Below are 27,590 nucleotides of genomic sequence, written 5' to 3' on the forward strand. Positions count from 1 at the left end.
AGCAGTTAGCTGGCTCCAGGCTGCGGGGACAATAATCACACTTTAACTCAGCCTCACAATGACTCACACCACTTAATTCCCTCTTTCAGAGCCGGCGATAAAACGCCAGAGGCAAAATTAATAGATGCTAATGGCCGCCTTCAATCAAAGCCGAGCGGGATCCAAATCTGCCAGTAAGGCCTATTAATTAACATGTGGAGCGGGTGGGGGGAGCACGGGGAGGCGGAGGCTGCCATACTGAGGCAGGATGGGGAGGAAAAAGGGGCTCTGCGGTTCACACGGGCCTCTGCAGGGCAGCCCATTGAAGGTGGAGGCAGGGGGGCTTTGTGGAGCTTCCCGGGCCACAATTAGAGCCTCCTGAATGGGCTGGCATTTGTCCTCCAGGTCCCAAAGCTGCACAGGAAAGGCCGAGTCTGGGCCACATGGGTCGAACCAGGCGTGCAAGTGGTGTCCGAGGCTGAGGACACGAGGCACGAAAACACACCCTTTCTTCTTCTATTTTTTGTAAATGCAAGATCAGTCCTCCTCCTCCTTTAAACTGCAACAATATGTTTGCCATAAATTTCATGTTTTCAGCTGTTAAAACTTCATTATGATCATCAAAAACCTTTGAAACCCTCTAATGATTCATTACAACTGATAAACTTCATATACTAACGGTAGCTTAGAATATTTGAATATTTCCATTAACCACAGAAAAATTATTTGTTCTCACAGAATTTAAAAAATCAAGCTTTACCCTTAAAACTGATTAACCCAGTGACGTTCCAGAAGGTAACATGTAGGCATCACTGTAATGGACTCCCCCGACATGTTTAAGTGCAAGTTTTCACAAAGCGTGAACATTTCTGTACTTTTAATTTGCTTTTGATGGTAATGAGCAGGATCAGGGAGAACCTGTGGTGTTCAATATTGGCAAAGTTAAACTCTGGAATAAAACTGAATGTGAAATAGAAAAGCCTGTATGAGACCACTTCACAAAGGTGGCCTGAGCATACAGAGTATTAGGATGTTTGCCAGAAGTGGATCAAGAATGTTAACCAAAGGATTTTGTCCCCAGTAACAGCACTGATGAGATTTGTTGGTTTATATGCACCTGCCTAGTATAGGCTCGTTTTATAATACATTTTTAACGTATTAAAAATGTATTATTGTCATTATCTGAATATATTACAAAATAATGGACGGATTTCTGTGAGAAGGTAACACCAGCTAACACTAACTGGCTAGCTACTATTAGCTTAGAAATACAGTCCACTTATCTCTAACATCCCCAAATGACTGGCTCGACACAGATTACAACAGAAACTACACATGACAACAGAAACTAACCCTGATGTGGCTTCAGATTTTATTCTACTTATGATATCATGAGCAAGCAAGGCACATTTTATGAAACCTGACAATATTTTTTCTGACATTCAGTCAAACCGGATGCAGCTCAAAAAGATAATAAAAAACCAAAACCAATTATAATCAACATTAACTTGCCTGCTAATATGGACAAACTGTAACTTACCTACAAAGCAAAATACAGGTTTAAGCTGATGACGATGGCTAATTTATCTAAATCCCCAAGGCTAATCTGGTAAGCTAGCACGTCACTTTCACATTACTTTCTAAGCTAACATTATAAACAGCAGCTAGCTGGCTGTCATCACTATTAAAATAATATCTGAATGGAAAAGCTAGTCTGCTAGATTGCCTGAATACCTTACAATCTAATGTAATCCATGTCACTCAACTTATACATAACAGTCTTATTTTAGCTATCAGTAAATCTGGTTTGAAGCAAAGCAAAGATAAATAATATTTACTTTGTACTGTAACAATCAACGTGGGAGCATTTAGTCAACTAACTGCAACTTTGGCAGAATAGTTAACTTAGTCAGTCCTGCCTGACTAAGCCTTAATTATGCTTCTGTGTTGAATCTACAATGTAAATTATGCAAAAGGCCAATGTCATTAGCAGCGCTTATACTTGTGTGGCCTGTATTGGTCCACGTCAGGTTACAACGTGGGGTATTCAGACGTTTCTGTGGCTACGAGGGATTCATACAGAAAAGTATAAATCTAGTGTTAGCACGTAGCTGCTACAGTATTCGTAGCGCCATGAGAAGCCAGAACACGCAAATCAGTTGTTGTAGTGATCTAGTTGCAGCCTACTTAAAAAAACTGAAATTCTGAATCTTACATTTTCTAACGATTTAAGATTCGAATAAAAATACAACAGAAGTGACGGATTTCCTTGAAATATTTATTTAAAAAAACACAAACAACACAGGCTGTTAGCTATAAATAGCTAATGCTACCCAGTCACATGCAAAGTGTTAAGGCAGTGCAAAGAATAATATCACATTTCCTTTTACTTTTTTTTAAAATTAATAAATACATTTATATAAATATATAACTGGAGATACTTGTAATTTCAAACTGTTATTACTATGGGCCACACTTTGGGAATCACTGATCTAGCCTGTATATCAATGACTTGTTTAATACATTTTTTTTTTATCCCAAAACTGTTTATTATTTGTCTTATATTTTCATGTTGGAGTAATTTACATTACACATACAGTCAATGGCTCAGGTGTCGTCTTCACTTGACGTGATTTTCCAGGGTTTTTTTTGCTCTCTACAAAATTAAGCTCAGCACTATATTGCTATGAATCATTAGAAAAACAAACATTTCATTTATTTACTTTATAAAAATTCATCTCCAGGTGTTACTAACGATGGAAAAAGCAGATCTCTGTGTAGTCATTTAACTGATTTTTATTCTGTTATTTTTTACTTTATGTGATTTTTCTTTTTAAATAGTTTAATTTACATAAAATAAAACTTCAGCTGAATAAATGTCCAATCAGCTGATGAGCATACACTTCCCATCATGCACTGCATTAAGGCGATGATACCAGAGATCCCTCGATTTCACTGAATTTTGATTTTGATGGACGTGTTTATCGCCTCGGTCACAACATGAGAGCAGAGGACGTCTCGCTGCCTTCAGCTGCAGGACAAAACACATAAAAGAGGGAGTTTTCCTCTGACCTTTGACCTCCAGGGTCAATTGTCTTGTTCTGAGTCAATTAAAGTGTCACTCAGAGACACAGGGAGACCTGTGTTTTCATCACTTCAGAGGACATCACACTGGCTTTTATTCACTTCCTGGAGACTCACCTCACAATAAAATGTAATGACTGAAGTTCAGAACCCGAGTGTGTGCGAACACACTTCAGTGTGTGAGTGACGCACAAAGCAGTGAGGTCCACGGTCACGCTTCACAGTTTGGACCTGAAGCTCTTTGTTCATGGTCACAGAGAATACTGTGAAATTAGCGTCAAAGGTGTTCTTACGCCAGAAAAAAAGGAACTTTGGGGGAATTTTTCAATTCTTTTTATGGATTTCAGGAAACTAAACCTAAACATATGACAACAAATCATTGACAAAAATACACACAAGCTAGTTTTTAGAATAGAATAGAATAGAATAGAATAGAATAGAATTCAACTTTATTGTCATTGCACATGCACAGGTACAGGGCAACGAAATTATACAATCTCAGAACAAATCAGGGGCGTTTATGCAGCAGCATATAGATGCGCCATGTTGACAGGAAGTTGTAATAAACTCACAGTTGTTACTGTGACTTCACATCATACACATTCAGGTAGATCAGCAGGTGGCTGCCACCCCGAAGCCCCTCAATAGAAACAGTTTTAGACTAATTTTTAATTTTTCTCTTCCTCCTCATCAAAAAATAAAAACAGAGGCACGGAACAGCTAAAGTAGCCACAAATAGTCTTCAGAGTTTAAATATTGTCTCATTCCTTCATTTAATTAGTTTTGTGTCCTCGTTTATGTCACTATATAAACAGAAAGAGACAAAGATAATTAGAGAGATGGACAAAACGGCTCCACGGGCCTCTTTAGCCTCATTTTCTGTCTTATTTATTCGTTTTTTTCTTTTTGTTTGCTTCAAAAATTAAAAATAATTACTAAGATGCGCAAACTGTCTCTTAATCCGCCCACACACACCGGGGTCAACTGTTTGTCACATTTCCACGATAAATAAATTTCTTTAAGCACATTTCCCTCTCACTAAACGAACATTAGAAGATAACCAGATGATGATTTTTAATTAGACAGCTCATATTAATCATCTCTGCTATGACCTCATCACTCTCATCATCATCCTCCTCTTAATCATCCTCTTCATCACTGTCAGTCATTATCATCATCACCTTTAACATTCCTCCTCCTCCTCACCGTCATCCTCTCCATCAACAAAATGGCTGTCGGGGCGGCTGCCTGTGCGCATGCTCGGCGCACACCTCTGGCAGAGAGGGCAGGTATCAGTGCCGAGGCTCCTGACTGACTGACACTCCCGGCTCGACTCACACATCAGCGCGCGGCGGCACGAGGCAGGAGGACACGCGGCCGAGGATCACCCGGAGCCTCTGAGCCTCTGAGCACTATCACCCCGACAGCGGAGCCCACCCCGGGCACAGGTGAGAGGAAACTTCGGCCCCTTCCCGGTGCGGAGTGTCCGGATTTGCGCTTTTACGCACAGCGGAGAGTCACCATGGGGGGAGTGGGAGTGTGAGCTCCCCGAGTCCGCGGACCTGGACTGACTGGACGGCGGGTCGTTGAAGAGTTGAGCGCTCGGTCTGCAGCGGTGCTCACGATGTTCCAGCACGGCGGAAACAAGAAGTGCTTCACCATCGAGTCTCTGGTCGGGAAGGACGGAAGCAATCACGGCGGCGGCTCCGGGGAGGAGCCCATCCGGCCCACGGCGCTGCGCTTCCCGGACTCCCTGCACCCGGCCGCTGCCGCCGGAGTGTTCGGCTCCTGCTTCCAGGGGAGCAACGGGAGGACTTTGTTCCCGGACATGGTGCTGCAGGAGCCCGGCACACACGCACAGGGCCCCGGCGGGCTGCCGCTGCACCCGCTGCAGATCCCCCCGCAGAGCTTCTTCAGCCCGCAGCACCGGGACGCGCTCAGCTTCTACCCGTGGGTGCTGCGGAGCCGGTACCTGGGACACCGCTTCCAAGGTGAGCCGGGAGGAGGAAGGGTGGCGGGACCCTCGCACTTACTCCCGTGGTTTCTGTCGCGTTTTAAACGCTTCCAGGCTCTTTTGGGGTCACACCCGGTCTCTCCACACTCCGTGGGTCTTTTCTCTAACGTGAGCGCGTGCGCTGTCTTAAAATAAACGGGTTCAGTGAGCAGAGAGCGCACCAAACTCTCTGAGTCTTCCTCTTAGTTTGACATTTAATTGTTCTCTGGTATTATTATTATTATTATTATTATTATTATTATTTTAAACGGTAGTTTTGATTGGTTTAATTTCAGTTTGGGTTGAGAAAGAAATACTCTGCACTCTGCAGATTCAGAGCTAACAGGATTTTGTAGTAACAGACTGAGTCACTGTCAGAGTTCAGAATAACACACACAATAATTTGATGTCATTTGGATGTTTTCCAGACTCTAAAAACCAAAAAAGTATCGATGAACTTTCACTGTTTCCCCTCACACACACACACACACACACACACACACACACACACACACACACACACACACACACACACACACACACTATAAATCAGAATTTGCTCCTGTGTAAGTATGAAACTCCCACCTGTAATATCAATAATGTTATTATTTAATTATCTGCGTTAATCTCGTCTTTCTGTCGGTTTTTCTGTTTTTTAACGATGTTGAATTTTTTGCTCCTCCAAACTTTTCTCATTTTTTTTCATTTTTTCCCGCAGACAAAAACTTTTTAATTTTAAAGCTTAGGTGAGATCGACGCGCGCCGATTAAAGCGGCAACATGTCACCGTTTTATGCTCAGGTGATTTATGTGTTATTGATGAAGGTGATTATGGATCCAAACTTTCAACTTTTCTAAAAACAAAACAAAACAAATCAAAACAACAACAAAAAGAGATAAAACCCCCCCCCCCCCACAATTTCCTTTGTGAACTAAATATTCAGAGTCTCGTTTAAAGAGTCATTTCGTTTTTCAGGAAACTTTTTTTTTTTTTTTTAAAGAAATTGATTATTGGGAGCTGCTCTTTGATTGGTGATCGGAAAAAGCGCAGCAGCTAAAATCAGGCCGCAGAAATTTTAAAAAATATCAATAAAAAAATCTGATCAGCTCAAGTAACGAAATGTTTTTCTATCCTAAACACGGACATTTATTTAACTAATTTATTCAGTGAAGCCATATAAATGGGTCAGGTGTCTAATAATAATAATAATAACAACAACAATAATAATAACAATAATAATAATAATAATAATAATAATAATATGAAGAAGATGGCCATAACAGGACAAAAATAAAACAATAATATTTTTTTAATTCATTTTTTGTCTTTTTTATTTCCATTAACCATAAAGCAAGAAACAAAACAAAAAATCTTATTTAATCATGCTACTCGAGAAATAAAATAAATGAAAAAGAAAAGGAAAATAGTAAATAAAACAAACATTTTGTATATTAGCTAAACATATGTAACATACACTAAACAAAGAATACAAAATTGATAAACTCAGTTATTGGCAGTCATAAAACGTCTAATGAAATCATTTAAAAAAATCAAAATGTTGTGTAAATGAATTTGTCTCACAATTTAAAAAAACAATTTTATTTGATCTGGTTATGTTTGTAACATTACATTTTTTTTCATTAAAAGCAAAAAAAGCAAATTTCTTCAGGTTAGTTAACAGAAAACATACAAAAAAAGTAAAATTTTAAAGCCTGGAATAAAAGTGTGAAAACAAACAGGGGAAAAACAGTTGTTGAGAATCAGTTCAAATATGAAACAAAACAATTTTATTAAATAAAAGAAATTAAAATAATAGGGTTTTTGGAAAATAACCAAAAACACACATGCATGTTAGCTCACAAACTCAAATAAATAAATAAATAAATAAATAAATAAATAAATAAATAATCCTAACACTGAACAGGCGAGATTCACCTGACAGGCTGAACCTGAGCTGAGCTGCAGCTCGGTCATGTTTGGTTCACAGGTTTCACAGAAGTTTCACTAACGTTGTCGTCTCTCGGTTTAACTCTTAAATCCAGTTTCTCCGTGACATCACGTCTCAACGTTTTTATGAATCACTGCTGTTAAAAATATATATATAATTTATGAGAAAAAATTGAAACCATAAAGTAAACTCAGATTGTGTCAAATAAAAACCTAAGTGTTAGCCCGCTTTGTGATATCTACACATTTATTTATACAGTTATCTATGTTAGGAATATTTGTAAGATTTCTGTAGCCTGTTTTTGTTTTTTCAGTCCCATTACAACAACTTTATTTACATTCACGACTGGATCCAGTCATCATTTTTAAAGAAGAGACTCAGAAATCTCTGTTTCAGCTTCAGTTTACAGCTGATTTATGAGAGGAAACATTTTATCCATACTATTTTTTTTTAAATTATACAATTAAATATCTACGTAATTGTGGGGACTTAAGGAAAAAATACATTTTGCTTTAAACCCTTTTGTAAATTTTCAACCAAAGGTAAACAAAAATAAATCTTTTCAGAGTTCAGTGATTAAAACAAGATAATCTGCTGCTTTTCTTCTATGACTGTTATTTTTATTTTCAATTGAATTAATATTTTTAGAGTTTTAAACATTCCAAGGAAGTTTTGGTAATTTGTTTAACCTTTTTTTGCCCAAGTTAATCAATTAATCACCAAAATGTAAATTCTATTTTTTCTCAGTTATAAATCAGCATTTTCAGAATTCACTGCCCAGAGAGAGAAAATATTTTTTCTGATCCAGATGTGTCCTTCAGCTTAGTACATCTTCGGATTTGAAACAAAAATAAACATCCCAAACACTTCAAGTTCAAAAGGACCGCAGCTTTGGGATTATTTTCAGCAGCGGATCGATATAATGAACATTTGTGGCAACACGTGTGTGTGTGTGTGAGAGAGAGAGAGTGTAAATAGAGTTAAACTGCAGAGTTACCTTTCCCTCAGGTGAACTGATTAACCTCCCCCCCGGCACACACACACACACACACACACACACACACACACACACACACACACACACACACGCTTCAGCTCAAACTTCCTTTTTTTCCGTCCAAACAGATTTTTGATTTCTGGCTCATCACATTTCTGCATTTCATCAAAATCGAGCAGAAACTCTTTCATAAATTTATTTTTGGTTGTAGTTCGAAGCGTTGTTTTCTCGCTCCTGCCCGCCGTTTATCTACTCTTTGAGAGTTTGAATCTTTTTGTTGTAATCTTTAGTCCTGTTGAGTTCTGCTCTGGTTCTTTGTGACTCCTTGTGGCAGTTTTTGTATTTTTGTGTAGTTTAGAGTTTTTGTGGTTGTTTCCTTTGTTGCAGATCTTAAGTTGTTTTGAGTTTTTCGTTTTGCGTCCCTCTGCGATCGTGTTTTCGACTCTTTGCCTGACGTAACTTTACAATAAGATGAAACTAAGTCGACGTGTTTGGAAAAAACCCAAAAATCAAACGAGTCAGGTTATTTATTTATTTTTACATTTCTTAATACTTCTGCTGATTGTCTGTGAGCGCCTGTGAACCATCAGTTTTTGGTTCTTCTATGATTCCTTTTGTTGTTTTTGCTCAGGCCTTCTGTTTGGTAACGGCAGCCAATCAGAAGAAGGTTGTATTAAAAGGGGGAGGAGCTAAAACTGCTTTTGTCAGACTGAGGATGAACTGAGAGGCCCAGGCTGAGATACTGGAGGATTATGGAAATGAGCAGTATGGGTCGCCGTACTGCTCATTTTTTATTTATTTATTCTCAGAAAAGTGAAATCTGCGTTTTAAAGACCGTTAACCTTCAAACATGGCGGCGTGTGCCATGACCCATTTCCTGTTTATTACAGACTAAAACCTGAACTCTGGTGATGTTCAGCATCTGTTTCAGTGCAGATGTGCAGATGTGACATACCCGTGACATGTTTCCTGCTTCCTGAAGCACTTTAATCATCATTAATCAGACATTTATATTCACACATCTAAAGGCTTAAAAAGACTTAACTGACAAAATAATCATCAGCCCACAAAAATACTTTGTTTTTTCAAGCTGAAATATGAAACTGCTGGAGATGGATGCTCTGATTTTTTTAATGAACTATTATTTAAGTTCAGCCAGAAAATCGTCTATTAATTTTTTTCAGAAACTTCAGCCGATAATTGATTGTAATGATTCACGATCGATGGAGCTCACCAAGGGACATTAAAATTGATCTCAAAAACAAAGAGAAGTTGTTTTACATTTCTTTGTCACTGTAAGCTAAGTTTTTAGCTCGAGGCTTCGTCTTGAGCTCCAGTTTGGATGTTTAGCTGCAGTCTCTTTAAGCTTTTCTACAAACCACGCAGGTGTCATTAAAGACGACCCTCACGGGCGTCTTTAGTTGTTCTTACTTCAGTTTGATGAGCGACAGTTCACCAGTTTCATCCTGTCTCTCAGCTCCAGAGAAACTTTTCATGTAAACCTGTTTGACTGAAATCATGAAAGTTTGAATAATCCTGCTGACAGACCGGACCGGTCACATGACCTGCTTCTCTCCCTCTCGGAGGTGAAAACCCCCCAGCGAGGCTGCAGGTGTTGGTTCTGCTGCGTGAAGCTGATGATGATGGTGTTTTTGAGGGTGCGTTAGCTTCAGTCTCGCTGTGGGCGCGCTTCTTTATTTATGTGAAGCTATTCAGCCTCCTCCAGATGTGCGATTCAGTGTCGGAGTTCAGGTTTCTGGCTGATTTTGTGTCTTTTCTTTTCGGAAGTGACCTAATTAAATGTTCTTCTTCACATCTGACAGAAATTTTAAACAGAACATGAATGTGTGCACAGTGTTTTCTACATTTTAGAAGATTTTACAGTTTATTTGACGTCACAAACTCCTGGACTTCTCTAGTTCTCTATGAAATAATCGTGTTTAATATAATAATTTCACATTTCCTCGTTTATTTATCTGAACATTTATTGGAGCGTATCTTTTCCCAGTCAGGGTTAGTGCAATTAAAGTAAAACTACAACTAGGTGATAAAAATATTTCAGGTAACAGGTTAAAAAAATAAAAGTAACATAACTGCATTCTATGCTTAAATAAAAAGCTAATAAATAAATAATAAAGTGTAGGGTAATGTGTTCAGTTTTAGTCTTTGTGCGTAAACGGGTGAAGAGCTTTGCAAGGCAAATCAAGGTAACACTGAAACTGATAAAAACTCAAACAAACAATTAAAAAAAACAAACAAACCGCAGTGAGTCTGCAGGCGCTGACTTTGTCGTATTTTTGTGTTTTGCTGGTGTTTCTGGGCTGTTTTCCAGCCTTCAGCTGCTTGTCTTTGTTCTACTCGCTCGCCTTCCCTCGGACTCTCACGCGTGACGGGGACAGCCCGACTGTAAATTGTGTGTGGTGTATGTGGTGGAGACGGCGGCGTTCGCCCTGATTCCACTGCAGAGTATGAAACTTCAGGTGGAGGCGGGAAACAAAAGAAACAAGCAGAAGCTTTTAGTCTGGAATCTGAAACCATGTTTTTCTGAAACCTGTGTTTTTACACGGGGACGTTACATTTGAGCTCGAGTCGGTCACGCTTTACCTCTGCTAGCTGTTCCAGATGTTTATGGAGCTTCATTGTGAAAAAAGGACTAAACGATCTTTTCATGTGGCGCCTTTTCTGCTCGGTTTTTAACTTTTGATCTGGAGGTTATAAATTATTCTCAAAGCTTAACATGATCTACTTTTTCCTGAATTTCCCATTTTTATCAGGTTTTTGTGCAGTACATTAGGAGGTTGGTTGTTTAATGAAGGACTCACAGTTCATTTTTTCTCTTAATGGTCAACGTGTCGCTCGTGTGACGTAGATGCAGCTGAGAGACGTGAAACTGACCTGATGAAGGCCGCGCGCTGAAACGCGTGGGTCAAGTCTTTATACTGAAATGTCGCTGACGCCTAAACTTCTCCTTGTTCTCTCTGGACCTTTGAAGAGGATGAAGTTGTGTCATTTCTGTTTTCAGAAATGTTCATGAAGTTCGGACGTTTCGATGTCACGTTTTTATTTTATTTTAGAGTAAAATTCATAAACTGACTTTTATTATTTGTTAAAAATTGAAATTTAAAAATTTAAATCCTGCCAACCGACTAACACGTTCTTCTTCTTGTGTTTCAACCTTTCCAGTGCGCTCGCCGCTGATTTTTCCCGCCATGAAGCTGCCGCCTCGGAGCTTCGCGACCTTTGACCTGCCTGAAAATCTCACCGTTGTTACATTAAAACATCATTTGATACTCAACAGAACTATTTGCAAGGCGAGGCGGCCATGAGTCACGCCACCCGAGTCCGCGTTTGCATATGAATGTCGCTTTAGAGACGCTAAGGTGGGATAAAAGGCGTGAGAACGTGTCGTCAATTGTCCTCCTCGCCTCCACGAAGCTGCCACCGTTTTTGCGTAACGCACATCGTCCTCGGGCAGAAGTCGGATTTGTTTTTATGTAAAATATTAAGAAAGATATTTCCGTGCGATTTTAATAAACGGTCAGAAAACGAGTCACACAAAGAGAAGCGGCGGCGACGCTCTCGCTCAGATTTCTTTCACCGCGCGCGTCTCATAAACAAATGAGCGTCTCGTTTTCAGCCTGTGATCGGTAAAACGATGATTCACCGCAGTAAAATCTGACCGCAGATCAGATTTAAGCGCGTGTTAGCTGGAAAATTTACTTCATCATCTTCGTTTCACGTAGCTAATTTACATTTCTGTGGCTGACGTCTGAAACTGAACTCGCTTCTGTTCGGCCAGTTTCTCAGATTTGCACAAAAGAAGATGTGACGCGGTCAAAAATGAGTCCCGGCCGTCGTCTTCAGACGTCCCGTTTTGTTCAGAGAAAGAAAAATATTCATTCAAAGCTTTAAACTGATGCTTTTTCTAAAACTCAACCGTTCGCCTCACGTTCCTCGTTGGTCAGCAGCACATTCGTCTCTTTGTTCAGGATTTGAACTGGCGAACGTCTCCTGACGGTGATTGGAAATATGGACGTTTCACCTCAAATCTATGCAATTCAGTTCAGTTTCCTTTATGCAGCGCCAAATCACAGCAACAGTCACCTCAAAGTCCAAAACAGACGGCGGAGAGTTTGTTTAAACTCAAGGTGGCATCGTCCTCTTTGACCCGCTGTTATCTGTCGTCACCTCTCCAGCGTTTGTTTGTAGACCTGAAGAAGCCTCTTGGATGTGAGCGGAAACGTCTTCAGACACTTACAGAAGTCCAGTCGTTTTCTTTTCAGCCTCTCAAGTCTGCCATGACCTCTATAACTGAGAACTGACACGAGCGGCACATTTTCACATCCACGTTAGAGTCACACTGAAATTTAGATTTTTTACCTGTTTGCTGTTGCTAAGGATCTAAATCTGATAACGGGAACGAACGCCTTTTAGGAACGTGGGTAAAATCCACCCTGACACTGGTGACCTGCTGGTGGTCTGACGGATGTTTGCAGGTTGAGTGAAGACAGGAAGTTTGCACTGAGTTTGCCTGACAGCTGGAAGGATCTGACGTAAAGACAAAGGCGGACAGTTTCAGCTCCCTGCTGTCATTTTTAGATGATTTTCTAGCATCTCTAAAAAAAAATCTTAGGGACTGTTTTTAAATTGCATTATGTAGAAAACGTGCTGACCTCGGTCCTTCATGTGTTGTAAAGTAAATATCTGATCCTGTGGCTCTATGAATGTCAAACATTCACATCAGGAAGATGAAGGAGAACCGAAACCTGCTGTTTCTAAAACAGTTGATCTGAATTTGGTGCATGGTGTCATACCTGGGTTTAATCTGTGTGAAAGCCTTCAGCTGGTTTTAAAGAATAAGCTGTACGTTGTTTACGAGAAACTAGAAATTAAAGTCTACAGACCTCCAAATATTTCAGGGACTTGAAGCGTCTGTCGTTCTGTGCATCCCTGAGCTCCAGGCTCACAGCTGTGGCAGCAGACATTTACCCTCAAACATCCCGAAGACCGAGCTCTGGGAGTTTTTTGAAAATCGAATTTTAAAACATGAAAGATGTTTGAGGGGTTTTTTTTATTTATTTTTTTATCTCTGACCAAAACCAACACCCAAAACATTTTTTATTTCATTTTTAAAGCTTTAATAGAAAAAGTAATCACATATGCTCCCGAAACTTGACTACTTGTTCTCACAACACCGTCATTTAGGACCAAAGTAACCTGAAAGTTGGCAGTTCTGACCCAGATGTGGCCCACATCTGTAGTTTTCTTTAGGCCTCCGCTCGTCCACAGGTCCTACTTAAACGAGCACGGCAGGTGTGCTTGCTGATGCCCAGACGTGTCCGTCGCCTGTGTTTTAATGTTTGTTTCCCCTCATTTTCAAATTCCTGCCTTATTTTATCTAATCTCGCATTTTTTCTTTGGGCTCCAGATTTTGCTGCTTTGCATTTCCGTGAAGCACTTTGTGACATTTGTCTATAAAAGCTGCTTCTGTTTTGGACTAAAGCAGTGAAATAATTTCCCAGTTTAAATCCTGCCACATGTTCACTTTTCATTTCCTGGTTTATAGATTTTAGTCCCACAAACTCCTGTATAAACTTATAAACGATATCCAGACCTCTGACATTTACCTGGGCGCAAATTAAAGAGAAAACGGAAGCGATATTCAGATTTCTGTTCTGGAAAATCATCCAAATGAGTGGCGATTTCAGCAGATAAAGCTTCATTTGTATATTTAAAATTAACATTTCAGAAAAAATGAAACACAAAACGTCATTCGCGGGATTCAACTGGGAAAGTTTGAAGGTGCAGGCTGTGGTCAAGCTGCACATCCAGATGCAAATGTCAAACAGACGAGGTGTTTGTTCAGATTAGCCAGAGCAAACACACACACACACACACACACACACACACACACACACACACACACACACACACACACCGTGCTATAACAATGATGAGCTGTGCTGCTGCACATTCCTGTCTCTGTGAGGATCAGTGTGCGATTGCTACCCAGAAAAAAAATCCCACATTAGACTTTACTATTTCAGGAGTAATTGATCACTTTGCCTGCTTACTGCTTGTAAAAAGTAATTCAAGCCACTTACTCCAAAATGTCACCAATGTAGTTGTCATCTATTAATGCAGCACTACACTTTTCATGTCATGAAATAAAATGAAGATCTGAGAGCAGAATTTGGTGAAAGAGAGTCAACATAAAAATGTTGGTGAGTCACGCAGTAGCCTGAAATGATTCCCACTGATCTCCAGATGAGTTAGTAATTTCACAGCCTGCTGTGCCCTGGATTTTGCCTTTAAGGCCACAAACAGTCCAGCTATGAGCCTGCAGGCTCCGCTTGGGGTATTTTAATCAGAAAATAAAACGTTTGTGAGTGTTTGTGTGTATTCAGACTTCCAGTCAAAGAGGGCAGCTTTGCATGATTCACGATTCAAAATAATCCTTCTTTATGTCACACTGAACCGTGACCAAGCTTCTCCCTTCATCCTGCCTGGAATGAGCTCCTCCTCCTTACACCAGCTTTCCTCTAATTGGCTCTCCCTCAGGGGGGATATGCCCCCCCCCCCCCAATGACATCACAAGTATCCAAGATTAGAAAAAACTGACAAACTGAGTGGTCGGAGCAGCAGGGATCACTGAACATACACTAAACTTATTTTTACAAACTAACTCAGCTCTCTGTGTGTGTGTGTGTGTGTGTGTGTTCAGGTGAGGACAGCAGTCCGGAGAACCTGCTGCTTCACGGTCCATTCTCCAGGAAACCCAAACGGATCCGGACGGCGTTCTCGCCTTCGCAGCTGCTCCGCCTTGAGCGAGCCTTTGAGAAAAATCACTATGTGGTCGGAGCGGAGAGGAAGCAGCTGGCCAGCGGGCTGTGCCTGACCGAGACGCAGGTAGGCATCATGGGAAACCGAGCAGGAGGAGCAAGGCATGATGGGAGGAGAAGGCGGATTTAGCAGAGAAAATGATGATTTCACAGTTTAGCGGAGAATAAAAAAAACTTCTCAAAAACCGCAGGGTGAATTTAAACGAGATGAATGGATGAAAATGTAAAAAAGCGTCAAAACATGAAAACGTGAGTGAATACATGAATCAAAAGCAAATTATTTAAAAAAAAAAGAATCTATTGGACTCTAATTTGAATGAAAAGTGATCAATGAATGGATGAATAAACAATGAAACACTTACATGAGTCATAAGTTTCTTCAAAATTAAAACATTTTTGGAAAATATGAATGAATGAAAGTTAAGATTAAATCTTCCACCTAAAATATTAGTGAATGGATGATTAATAGAGGCATGAACAAGTGAATAATAACAGTCTACAGTGAAACAACCCCCCCCCCCCCCCCGAGTGAATGAATGAATGCATCATTTATAAAAAATTAATGAACTCAATAAAATAAAAACATTGAAACAGTGAAAATTCTGAAAACACATGAATGAATGAATAATAATAATAATAAACTTTATTTATAAAGCACACTAAAAACCAAGGGTATACCAAGGTGTTTGAAAAAAAATAAAATAAAAAAATAAAATAGGAAAAAGGAGATGGGAGGGAAAAGAGAAAGGACCTGGCATATCAATTATAAAACCTTGACAATCATAATACATAAAAGTAGTTAACAAAGCGTAACGGATAAAAATGTATCAACGCACACCAAATATTAGCTTGGTGGAAAAGCAAGATTAAATAAATAAGTCTTCAACCGTGATTTAAACAATGGCATAGAGTCAGACGCCCGGATAGCAACAGGAAAATTGTTCCATAAGACTGGGGCAGCTACAGCAAACGCACGGTCGCCGCGAGACTTCAGCCGAGAACGAGGTTGCTCCAGAAGAAGTTGGGTAGCAGATCTAAGTGCTCTGACAGGAGTGTGGAACCTAAGAAGCTCATTGAGGTAGCTCGGTGCCAAATTATTGATAATTCTGTATGTGAAAAGTAGTATTTTAAATTGAATACGGTATTTAACTGGCAGCCAGTGCAAGCCAGCAAGAACAGGAGTGATGGAAGAAAATTTCCTGCTAGCTGTCAAAAGGCGTGCTGGACAGTTCTGGACAGTCTGCAATCTAAGGAGAAGGGAGGAGGAAAGGCCAATGTAAAGAGAGTTGCAGTAGTCCAACCTGGAAGTCACGAATACGTGAATACGTTTTTCCAGGTCATTATGCGGAATATAGCACTTAGTCTTAGAAATGAGGCGCAGCTGATTAAAACTAGACCTCACAACAGCAGACACTTGCTTGTCAAATGTAAACGAGCTATCCAGTAAGATGCCCAAATTACTGTCATAATCAGAAGGGGAGCTAGCAAAAGGCATCAGAGCAGCACACAATTGGTCACGGGGGATTTTACTATCGAACACCACGATCTCCGTTTTCTTTTCGTTCAGGACAAGAGAATTACTCTTGAACCAATCTTTAACCTCACGCATGCATTCACGAAAATAGTGAAAAGACATAGCAAGATCGTCAGTAATCTCAAACTAAATCTGTATATCATCAGCATAGCAATGTAACGCAATATTATACTTCTCAAAAATTGCTCCAAGAGGGAGCAGATATAGTGAGAAGAGAATAGAGCCTAATACAGATCCTTGAGGCACACCACAGGGTACAGGTACCAAGCAAGATGAGAAGTTCCCCAAATTAACCAAGAATGACCTGTCAGCGAGATAAGATTTAAACCAGTTAAGGGCAGTGACTCTTATACCCACAGTATGCTCAAGTCTTAGTAGAAGAATGTTATGATCCACCATATCAAACGCAGAGGAAAGGTCCAATAAAACCAGGACCACAGAGCGTCCAGAATCAGTGCTTTTTACTACTCTGTCTATGAACGGATGACCTAAAACAGAGAAATGTCTTTTAGATGAAAGCATGAATGCATCAATTAAATAAAGTACTCAAATGGTACCAAAAAAATCATCTTTGGATAAAAAAAATGAAGAAAAACTTAAAGAGTTTTTTGAATGCTAAATGGAGAACAAAGATTTCATTCAGAATGGATGGATGAATGGATGACTGGGTGGATGAATGGAAGAGTGGTGGATGGATGAATGGATGAGTGGATGAATGGATGGATGGATGAGTGGAAGAATGAATAGATGAGGGGGTGGATGAATGGATGAGTGGAAGGATGAATGGATGAGTGGGAGGATGAATGGATGGATCGGTGGATGGATGAGGATAAACTGCCCATAAAGAACAATATTTTAGGCAAAAACCAAAGACTGAATAAAAATACAAAATACAGCGTGAGAATAAGAAGAGGTGAATGAGTGAATCTCTTAAATAAAAACACTCACAGTGTGTGTTTGGGATTTGAACCTGTAACCCTACCTGTGTTGGTGCCTTGCTCGCCGGGCTCCTTGCCATCCGTCAGGATGATGCTCTGTCTGGCGTCAGGCTGCTGGCTGGGATCCAGCCTGGAGGAATGGCGGGGGGAGGAGTGAGTCGACGGTTAGTCAGCTCCCGCTGCCTTTTCTCAGGGCTGATCAACAGTGTTTGTCATCGGGTCGGTGCGGTGATATGCGCCCTGACGCCAGTGATTCACACACCTTTTTTTTATGAGCTAATTTCACAGCAGAGGACAGGAAGACAGGCAGTGAGTGATCCATCAATCAGCTGGGAATCAGCCAGCAGCGGTTATTAATCGCACATAAATCACAGCTCTTTGCAGTAACGATCGAGTCGCTCCTGCAGGACGTCTCAGGGCTTTCCCAAAACATCAGCTTCAATCAATAAACAGCCATCACTGGAAGGCCAGTGGGGGGGGGGGGGGGCGATGAGGGGCCACAGTAGGAGTATCGCTTACAGTGACAGCACCTCGAGGGTATGTTGGTCTAACACAGCGGTTTCAAACATCCGGCCCGTGGGCCACATCAGGCCCGCGGTGTAATTGTATTCGGCCTGTCAGTATGCGGGAGCCAAATCTTCAGCCCTGCAGAGAATCCATGCAGGCAGGGGCGGGACTTTATTTTGAAACGGAAAACCATGCAGCCAATCACATGCAGACAATAGTGGTACAGGCCAAGTACACAGAGAGGCGGGGAGTCTGATTTAAAAAAAAAAAATCAGGAAAAAGTGAAGAGATGGGTGAAAACGTAAAATGAGCAGCATCTGGCTGCATTTCAGTGGTTTTGGAAAGCTGAGTGTAGAATTTATAAAATTAGGATCTGGATGAAGTCATACGCGTTTTTAGTTTCAGTTATTTCCCATCACGGAGGACAAAAGGTTTCAAACCTCATGTGTGTTCTCACTGCTAGTAGTGAATCCATATAAGCTTTTATGAAAACACTGGATAAAAAATGGCTTCCTTGAAAAAGATTAAATTTACAGTCCAGTGTTCAATATTACATAAAATAAAGTGTGTTTGAATGGCAGAGATGTGTGCATGTGGCCTGAATCTGCGCCTGAAGCCATTTATTATTATAATTTATAATTCTTGTCTTGTTTGTTCTGCTGCTCATTGCAAACAAGCACAAGCAGACATTAAACTTTTAATTGTATTTTTACAGCTTTTCCTACTGATAAAAACCTCCCTCATGGCCATTCATACTACACAAAGTAATTAAGCAACAAACAATTAAATTACAGAGAAGTTTTCTTTTCACTTTCTATGGTAGAAATTTCTGAAAACAAAAAATTGGACCGTGGACGATGAGCTACCACAACTTTTTCTGTAATTTTGCTGACAAATTTCTTTCTTTGTCTTTATCGTGTCGAAACAGTTAAATAAAGGGGAGTTTCACTGGTCCACTGATCAAAGTGGGCTGTATGTTGCCCTCCATGTAAAACGAGTTTGACAGCCCTGCTCTAACATTTGCAGGATCCCGCCTCGGAGCAGTTTATTGGTCGATCTATGTGAGAGTGAGGACATCCTCCGTCTAGAGTTTAAAAAATGAGCAATGTTTTATTCACTGAGGCTCCAAACCAACGACTGAGGTCATTAACTCATCAGGAAGGTGCTCACTGAGGTCACAGGTCATGGCAGACTTCTATATAACCTGAACATTTGTCTAACAAGTGGCCATGGTGGCCATCACAAAGCAAGCAGGGTTAAGGCACCTCTGCACCGGCTTCACTTTTCAGACCTGGACGGTGCTGTCTCTGGATCTAGATGTTCCAGCGGCATTTTCCAGTTCCTGCTGGTGAAGCTCGAGATATTCCCGGACTAGGTGGGATATATAATCTAGCCCAGCACCTCCAAAGACCTCCGAAAACATGATCTGAAAAACAGGAAGAGCTTGGTTATCCTGTTGTTCAGATCATGGAAGTGATATCGGACAGAGCTGGAAAAAGCTGACGTGCTGCTGGAGAAGCTGATTTGGGTAGTTAGTATCCAACACCTCATTCTTAGGAATGGAAGACAGATAGAGTGACTGGTTAAATAACAGCTTTGGTTAAAGTCCAGCCCCTCACTCTGGGGCTACAACTCTCTCCCACACAGGTTAGTCATGTTTAACTGAGGCAGATTTGTTGTTTTCAGTCCTGAGGCTCTGAGAGGAGCCTGATAATCACTTTCCTTTGCTTCATCTGGAGACTAATGAGCTCCTGACTCTTCATTTAGTTTGAGAGTGACGAGTGTGACCTGTGGTGCAAGAACCCAGCAGGAAAATCCTATCTTTAACTGCCTTCTCATTGAGAGCTCGAAGATCTGATATTATTAAAGTGTCACCCGAGGCCTTGGGGAACGATGTGTTTCTATCATGTCTATCTGTATCCTGCCATCCAGATTTACTGTCGATTCAGTCGGCAGATTGTGCAACGTGAGCTCGCTGCAAGCTCGACGAGTTTTAACAGTTCTGCGTGTCACAGCCGTGTTTTACCAGCGTAGAGGTTTTAAATCACTGCGAGGCTCGCACACGTGTATCATCAGCACTGACGGCAGCACAGGATTCCAAAGAGTAGCTCTCAGAGTTCTCGGGTGTTTATTTAAGTAATACTTGTGTACTCGTCACATGTGCAGAATAAACACACCTTCACTTTGTTGTGCAGTACCTCAACGTCTTCAAGTCTTCTTGGGAATATGATCTTCCATCTTTAAATACTCTGCTGTTCTCTGTGCCACTTATGGACTTCCATCGTCATTTCAGCTCTGTCGGGTCTGACGAGCAACCCCACAGCATGATCATAACTCCACCGTGGAAGATAAAAACTAAAAACTAAAGCTAGATGTGAGAAAAGAAAACCATTAAAAAATGGACATTTGTGTGTTTGTAAAACATCTAGAAAATCAGTTTTGTGAAGATTTTTCTGTGTGAAAAGAATCCAGTTCACAAACAGTTTCTAAAGGTTTAAGATGGTTGGACTGTTCAGTCTGATTCTTGCATAAGCCTCGAGGGAATAATAAACGGTACATATTTATTTCACTTTATACTGACAACTGAGGTCAGTTTAATTCAAACTAAATGTGACGGAGAGAAGAGCTGTTTAAATTCAGAAATCTAAAAGATCTTCTTCACACCAGCTGTAGGGTTTGTTCTGGTTGTTCATACATTTATGGACAAGAAATAAAATATGAATAATTTTAATTAAATCTAAAACAATAAAAGAGGCTCTTAAACGAGTCTAAGAGACGGAAATTAGTTTTAGTTGAAATCTTTTCTCCCTGCACCACAGATTGAATAATGTCTTTATTCAGGTGTGCTCAGCCCTACGTGTGTCTCTGTGTGCAGGTGAAGGTGTGGTTTCAGAACCGCAGGACGAAGCACAAGCGTCAGAAGTTGGAGGAAGAGTCTCCTGAAGCTCAGCAGAAGAGGAAGGGCAGCCAGCACGTGAGCCGCTGGAGAGCTGCGACGCAGCAGGCCAGCGGCGAGGACGTGGACGTCATTAGCGAGGACTAGAGCGCAGCGATCGCACCGTCACGAAGCTGTTGATACACAGAAACACACACATACATACACAAACACAGAAACTGCCCCTGGGTCAGGATAGCTTGAAGACACCTGCAGGACTTTAAGGTGTGTTCAGGCACCTCATAAGGCACACAGCTTTTATTTTGAAAGGCACTCCAGTTCAGTTCTTTACATGAGGTGAAATATCAGCATCAGAACAATCAAATCTGCTTTTCAGATTGTTTACCAGGATGTAAATAAGTTCACTTTTAATGTGATTTAAAGTCACATGAGATTTTTCATCCAGGTAAAATAAACTGGCCGGAAGCGCCAAAGCTTTCAGTCGGATGTCAAAACCAAACTGAAGCAGCTTCAGTTCAAATGGAGCACAGTGCATCCTTATGTCCGAGAGCCTGGACAGTGACAGTGGCCCTCCTCAGCCCTCAGTGTCTGAGGTGCAAAGTTAATTATTCTTAATCTGATAGAATGACTGAGGACGATCCCCATGATCTTATTTTGGAAGTTCACTAAAAAATGCTAACTCGCTCGTCCCGCTTCTTCCTGTAAATCACTGCGTTTTTCAAAATTTTAGAGACCCAATAATATTTAATCGCTGTGAAGGCTTTTTTTTTTTTTCCACCACAATATTATTTTCCACACACACACACAAGGACTCACGGACTTCCCTGGATGGCGCCCGGACATTTTTCCTTTCAGAGTTGAACTTTGATGTTTCTGAGAAGCAAAACTAAAAAAGTAGAAATGTGGTCACAGCTGCTGACTGAACACTTGGCGGTGCCAAACGAAGCCGCCGTCCTGAAATTAAAAAAAAGAAAAAGAGACTAACGTGAGAGGAGGCGCTGCCGGGATGAAGGCTTCTGAGTGTATGTCTGCGACAGAAGGCAGCCGCTCGCTCGGGTGGAGGAAATCCACCAAGCTGAACGAGGGCAAAGCAGAGAGACGAGGTTCGTCCAGGAGGCAGACAGGAGGGGGTTTATGATGACGAGGGCAGGGATACCATGTTAAAGGGGTTTGTGTCAGTCTTTACATTCCAGACTTTAACTCGGGGCTGAGAGCCAAAAAAGGTCACACATTTACACCCATAACGGGTCAGTCATTAAAAATCAGTTTTCAAAAACGAATTCCGCATGTTCTCATGGAAAAAACCTTTAAAATGAGAGTCTCAGAGGATTCTGGAAACACCCTCAGACGTAAATCTGGGTCATCAAAAGATGGCGTTTTTGGCTTTTTTGTGCTCTGGGGATAAAAATAAGTAAGACACATTAAAATTTTTACATTTCATCATCACCCCTGGTTTTTATCTTTGTGATAACCCGAGACTGAGGAACAAACTTAGTCTGCAGAGAGGCGTTCAGGTGTCTGCAGATGAAGTTTAACAGATGTGCCCAGCATCGGCAGACAGGGTGTAATCACAGACTGAGGCTAACATCCTGCTGGACGAACCGTTGTCTCCTGTTTTTATAGTAACCCCCTGAAGGAAAACCTGAGCAGAGTTTAAACATCTGCAAATATTAAATGTTTTTCTTATTGTCAACAAATCTGATCAGCTTGAGCTCCGAGTTTATCCTGAGCCTTTGACAACACGACACAAACACTCATTAATGAGTTGGAGGTCACGCACACTGATGGGTAACCTTTGTTTAATTGAATGAGTCTGCATTTGACTGGGTTTATCAAACCAATTCAAACATTTAGATATTACTCCACAAACTTTTCTTTCTGCTCTGTTGTGAAAAAAATGTAAACATCAACTGAAGATTAAAATACATTTTTTCCTCAGTAGTTTTTAAATCTTTAGATTAAAACAATCTAAAAATTGTTATAAAAGCAAATTCCTCAGGCAGAAAAGTTAAATTCTTAGGGACTATTTTCAGCGGTGGATTAATCCAGATTTGTAAAAATGACTCAGACTCTTATTTTTGGGTGTTTAGTTACACAAAAAATATTTATTCATGAACTTAACTGGTGTGAAATCTGTGAACAAAACTTAACAAGGTTTTATCCCTGCACTTTTAGGTCTTCATGTTGGGAAAAGTCAATTGAAAACATAAAATTTTAGGTATATAAGAATCTAAGATAATAACAGTGTGAAGACATATTTATTTCTTGTCTTCTTTTTTTAATTTTAAAAAAGACAAGAAATAGTGAAATTGTCAAAATGACTATTTTCAGCAGTGGATTAATCCATTTCATTATGTTGACTAAGATCTAAAGTCTTCTCTGTTATAAGTCAAGTTATTACCTAAACAAAAACAAAAAAACAAAAACAAAGCAATGAAACTTGGAAATTAGTTTTATTTAAAAAACAAAAACAGGAAGTAGTTATCCACCTAAAGCAGAAGAAAAGCGAAGCACTTGTTCAGGATTAATCTACATTTTGTGAGTTTTTGTGGCAGCAGGACTCAAACGAGGTCATAAACATGTTTGGTGGTGCGTGTTTGAAATATGTCAGGCTCATTTTAAAGAGATGTGGTGACAATGAGAAAAATAAAGTTTGATTCAAACTCCTGCAGGAACATTTTGGCAGCTTTCCAGAGCGGCGGCGCAGGAAGCAGCTGATCCCGGAGCAGTTTGTTTTGCTTTTCATTCTAATGGTAGTTTTTGTCTTTGTGGGGAAAAATGTAGGTATTTATGTAAAAAAGGGGGAAAAAAAGAAGAAAAAAAGGATTTGAAAGTATTCTATGCATCTGACGTGTACATAATGATAATAATATTAATAACGTGTGGACTGTTTGTTTGTTCGTTTCTCTCACTGCATCAGTTCATCTGTTGGTTTCTTCTTCCTGGACAGATTTACCTCATCATCTCCTTATGTAGCAGCACTTCTTCTTCTTAGATCTATTTTTTCATCAGTTTAGGATCGAATGCACTAACTGTACAACTCATTTCCTCTGAAAAGGGGAAGGAAAAAAAATGACAGAAGCTTTGTACTGCCTGTGTTCAGATTTGGAAAAAAAATATAAATAAAAATGAACGAAATTTAAAATGTTTTCTTCATGTGTTGACAGTTTGCTCAAATGTTTATTAACATTTAAATAGATTTTAACAATCTGAAAAATGGGACCTTAAAAGCTGCTACAGCTCTGTTTGGTCTGTTGGTCACATGAGTGTCACCGAACTGAGAAGGAAAAATGGATTTTATATTAAAATAAAGATGAAAAATGGGAGTGACTGTATAGAAGTCTGGGTCCCCTGCACAGGTCAGGTTGTCACTGTATTCAATATTTAGGTGGTTGCATAAGATGACATCATAATGTGTGATATAGACGAGAACCTCCAGGGGCTAAGATGTACCTGTATGCCAGGTGTGGTCACTCAACTACTGATTGAGTGGGAGGAGTTATGAAGAGACAGGTTTGGTGTACTGCAGTAATAGTATACATTACAGTTCTTATATAGATTTATTTATATCTATACACATTTTTATATAGTCAAAATATTGGGGTTTTTTTGGTAGTATAGATTTTAGTTATTGTAATTGCTGCTACACGTGTGCTATTACATGGATTATTTGGTCTTTTACTACTTTAATGTACTGTAAATAATTATTCTTTTTATTTTAAAATAAATATTTATTTAAACATGTGATTATTATATACAGTTAGGCTGACAAATACTTGGGCTGAGACAACTTTTTTTTCAGATTTTGGTTCTGCACATCACAACAATGAATTTTAAATGAAACAGCTCAGATGCAGTTGAAGTGCAGCTTTGATTCAGTGGGCTGAACAAACACATTTCATAAAATGTGAGGAACTAAAACATTTTTTAACACATTCTCTTCACTTCACGGGCTCAAAAGTAATTAGACAAATTACATAACTGAAAATAAAATGTTCATTTCTAACACCCTCTGCTGGCAACGACAGCCTGAAGTCTTGACCTCATGGACATCACCAGATGCTGGGTTTCCTCCTTTTTAATGCTTGGCCAGCAGCTTTCAGGTACTTTTTGTTTGTGGGTCTATCTGTCTGAAGTTTAGTCTTCAACAAGTGAAATGCTCAGTTGGGTCAAGATCAGGTGACTGATTTGGTCATTCAAGAATATTCCACTTTCTTGCTTTGGCTGAATGCTTTAGGTCATTGTTCATCTGTATTATAAAATATCAGACAGTATATCTCTGATTACCGCCGAATTCATTCTGTGTCACATCATCAATAAACACTGGTGTCCCACTGGCAGCTGAAGCCATCTCACTGCCTCTGCTGTGTTTTACAGATGTTCACATTCACACGCATGGGCAATTTAGAATTACCAATTAACCTAACCCCATGTCTTTGGACTGTGGAGAAAGCTGGAGTACCCGGACAGAACCCATGCAAACACGGGGTTCTGGTAGAGGTTGATCTTGGTTTCATCTGCCCAAAGAAGGTTTTTCCCAGAACTGTGCTGGCTTCTTTTTAGATGGTTTAAAATCCAATCTAGCCTTTCTATTCTTGAGGCTCATGAGTGGCTTGTACCTTGCAGTGAACCCTCTGTATATTCTTTCATGCAGTCTCCTCTTTATCTTCTTCTCTTCTCTTTTTGGATATATCGATACACCTACCTCCTGGAAAGTGTAGTTCACTTGGTCAGCTGTTGTGAAGCAGTTTCTCATCAAAATGGAAATTATTCTGCGATCATCCACCACTGTCGTCTTCCATGGTCGTCCAGGTCTTTTTGCATTGCTGAGTTCACCAGTTCTATCTTTCTTTCTCAGGATGTACTAAACTGTAGATTTTGCCACTCCTAATTTTTCAGATGGGGTTTTTCTGTTTTCACAGCTTAAGGACGGTTTGTTTTACCTGCATGAAGAGCTCCTTTCACCACATGTTGCCTGTTCACAGCAAAATCTTCCAAATGCAAGCACCACACCTCAACTCCAGGTCTTTTATCCGTTTAACTGATAATGCCCATGAAATAACCTTTGACTGAATTGTCCAACTACTTTTACTTTCCCTTTAAAAAGAGGGTGGCACATGTTAAGAAGTTGAAACTCTTAAACCCTTTATCCAATCTGAATGTGGATACCTTCAAATTAAAATGTAAGAGTCTACACATTACGTCCATGTCCATTATATAACTGTAATGGGAATATATATGGACCCAACTGACCCAGTATTTTGCTTTGAGGAGAAATGTTTTATTAATACTAGTAGTGAGTTTATATTGCAGTTGCATATTCTATCATTTGGAAACATTCACTTTTCTTTTAGCCAGCACTATTTTAAAAATGCAATGGCACGAGATTCCTGTGGATCAGGGCTTTAAAAATGTTTGTGAGGTTTTTTTCTGACTCTTTGATGGTCACATGAATGACTGGATGGTTTTGTAGGAGCAGCTGTCAGACCTGTGACAGGGTGAAGCTCATCCTTGGCTGATGGAGTCCTGCTCCTTTTTCAAGCTATGACATCATTGCTGCTGTGAAAAAAAATAAAACAGGATGACACGCTGCACGTCAGAAACACGATGAATGTAAACATGACGTGTAAATGCTTCCAGGGGTAAGATTTTTCAGCCATCATCTGCACTGCTGCATCACTGTGAATGATCCCAGTCAGGAGAGTGTGCAGCCACGGTGGAGGCTCTGTCATGGGTTGGGCAGCTGCTCAGCCATTGCTGTTGGAGATCATTGTTAATACTGATGAAACTATGAACACAGAAAAGTACCGTCATATTTTGATCCACTATGCAAAACCACCTGGAAAGCATCTGATTGGCTACACCCTTTTTCACTTTTCCTGCAACATATGAAGAAATGAGGGGTGGATCAAGACTTTTGCACAGTGCTTTAACAACGACATCCTCTAACAGTGTGTCAGTCCCTGTAAACCAGCTTACAGCTGAAATAAACAATTAGTTTTATTTTCACATCTTGCCTGAGATATAAACTCAGGAAGGGCTAACGTAGGTTACAGATTAAGTGCAGGTTTAGAAGGCTACCAAAAAACTCTATTGTAAGACATATTAGATTCTCAACTCAGTAATCAAAAAACAAGTATGATCAAGAAATATACTTTTATGTCACCATATCGCAGCAGAAGTACATCAGAAAATTAGCAGCACCTTCTTGTAATGAGGTTTCTTAACCGGAAGCACTAATTGACCTTGTTTAACTACATATGATGTCTGAGGTACATCTAAGTAAGGAGATGCCCTAATTACAGGAGAAAAGCCCAAAGAAGTCAGCGACAAAACTGCTTCGAAAACACAACAAATAACGAGCAGAGTGTGACTATGATGGAGATGCAAGAAAAGCTGCATCCTCCTCCTCCAGGCGCTGCTACCTGCCTGTATGTTGCTGTTGTTGCCATGGAAATGTTTCAATATTCACATCGGGAGGCTGAAATGAAATAACAGATGGTGGGATGCATGTAGGTGCACGACCGGCAGAAACAAATTATCACTTCTCGTTATCTCCTCAGAGTGTGCCGGCGGTTTCAAACGAGTCCAGCTGAACCACGGCGCTTATTGAGGGTTTTTAGATTCAATTACAAACGCAGAGAAGAGACAGCAGGTGGATTAAAAAACTGAAGATATGTTTGGATATTTGAGGCTCCTGCTGTGCTCGTTTTTTTTTTTTTTTAAATGAGAGGAGCTCGCAGGATTTTCATATTTATTTTCAAATGTGTTAACCTGATGTAAAAACTTCCAGGAAATACCAGAGAGCTGCAAACAACAACAGCCCTTCACAGTTTCAGTGGTTTATCAGTAAAGAGTCATCTTATCGTGTT

The 27,590-nt window shown here is 40.2% G+C and overlaps 1 protein-coding gene across 1 annotated transcript; it reads left to right on the forward strand.

Annotated features, from left to right (window-relative positions):
• Positions 1-4,374: 4,374 nt before the first annotated feature.
• On the forward strand, positions 4,375-23,863 carry emx3 (empty spiracles homeobox 3). Its single transcript, XM_085286333.1, has 3 exons — positions 4,375-5,054; positions 14,726-14,910; positions 20,698-23,863. The coding sequence occupies exons 1-3, from the start codon at positions 4,688-4,690 to the stop codon at positions 20,863-20,865; spliced, it is 720 nt and encodes a 239-aa protein (XP_085142459.1). The 5' UTR covers positions 4,375-4,687; the 3' UTR covers positions 20,866-23,863.
• The last annotated feature ends 3,727 nt before the right edge of the window (positions 23,864-27,590 follow it).

This window comes from Mchenga conophoros, linkage group LG2 (assembly GCF_057382185.1).
Source record: "Mchenga conophoros isolate Kocher_MC1m ecotype Shallow Benthic linkage group LG2, M_conophoros_male_GT1.1, whole genome shotgun sequence".
In the NCBI taxonomy this organism is placed as follows: domain Eukaryota; kingdom Metazoa; phylum Chordata; class Actinopteri; order Cichliformes; family Cichlidae; genus Mchenga; species Mchenga conophoros.

Bases quoted from the DNA above. Each gene is read 5' to 3' on its own strand.
- emx3 (XM_085286333.1), top strand. From the start codon at position 4,688: ATGTTCCAGCACGGCGGAAACAAGAAGTGCTTCACCATCGAGTCTCTG. The intron at 5,055-14,725 runs GTGAGCCGGGAG...GTGTGTGTTCAG, and splicing joins CCTGGGACACCGCTTCCAAG to GTGAGGACAGCAGTCCGGAG. The intron at 14,911-20,697 runs GTAGGCATCATG...CTCTGTGTGCAG, and splicing joins TGTGCCTGACCGAGACGCAG to GTGAAGGTGTGGTTTCAGAA.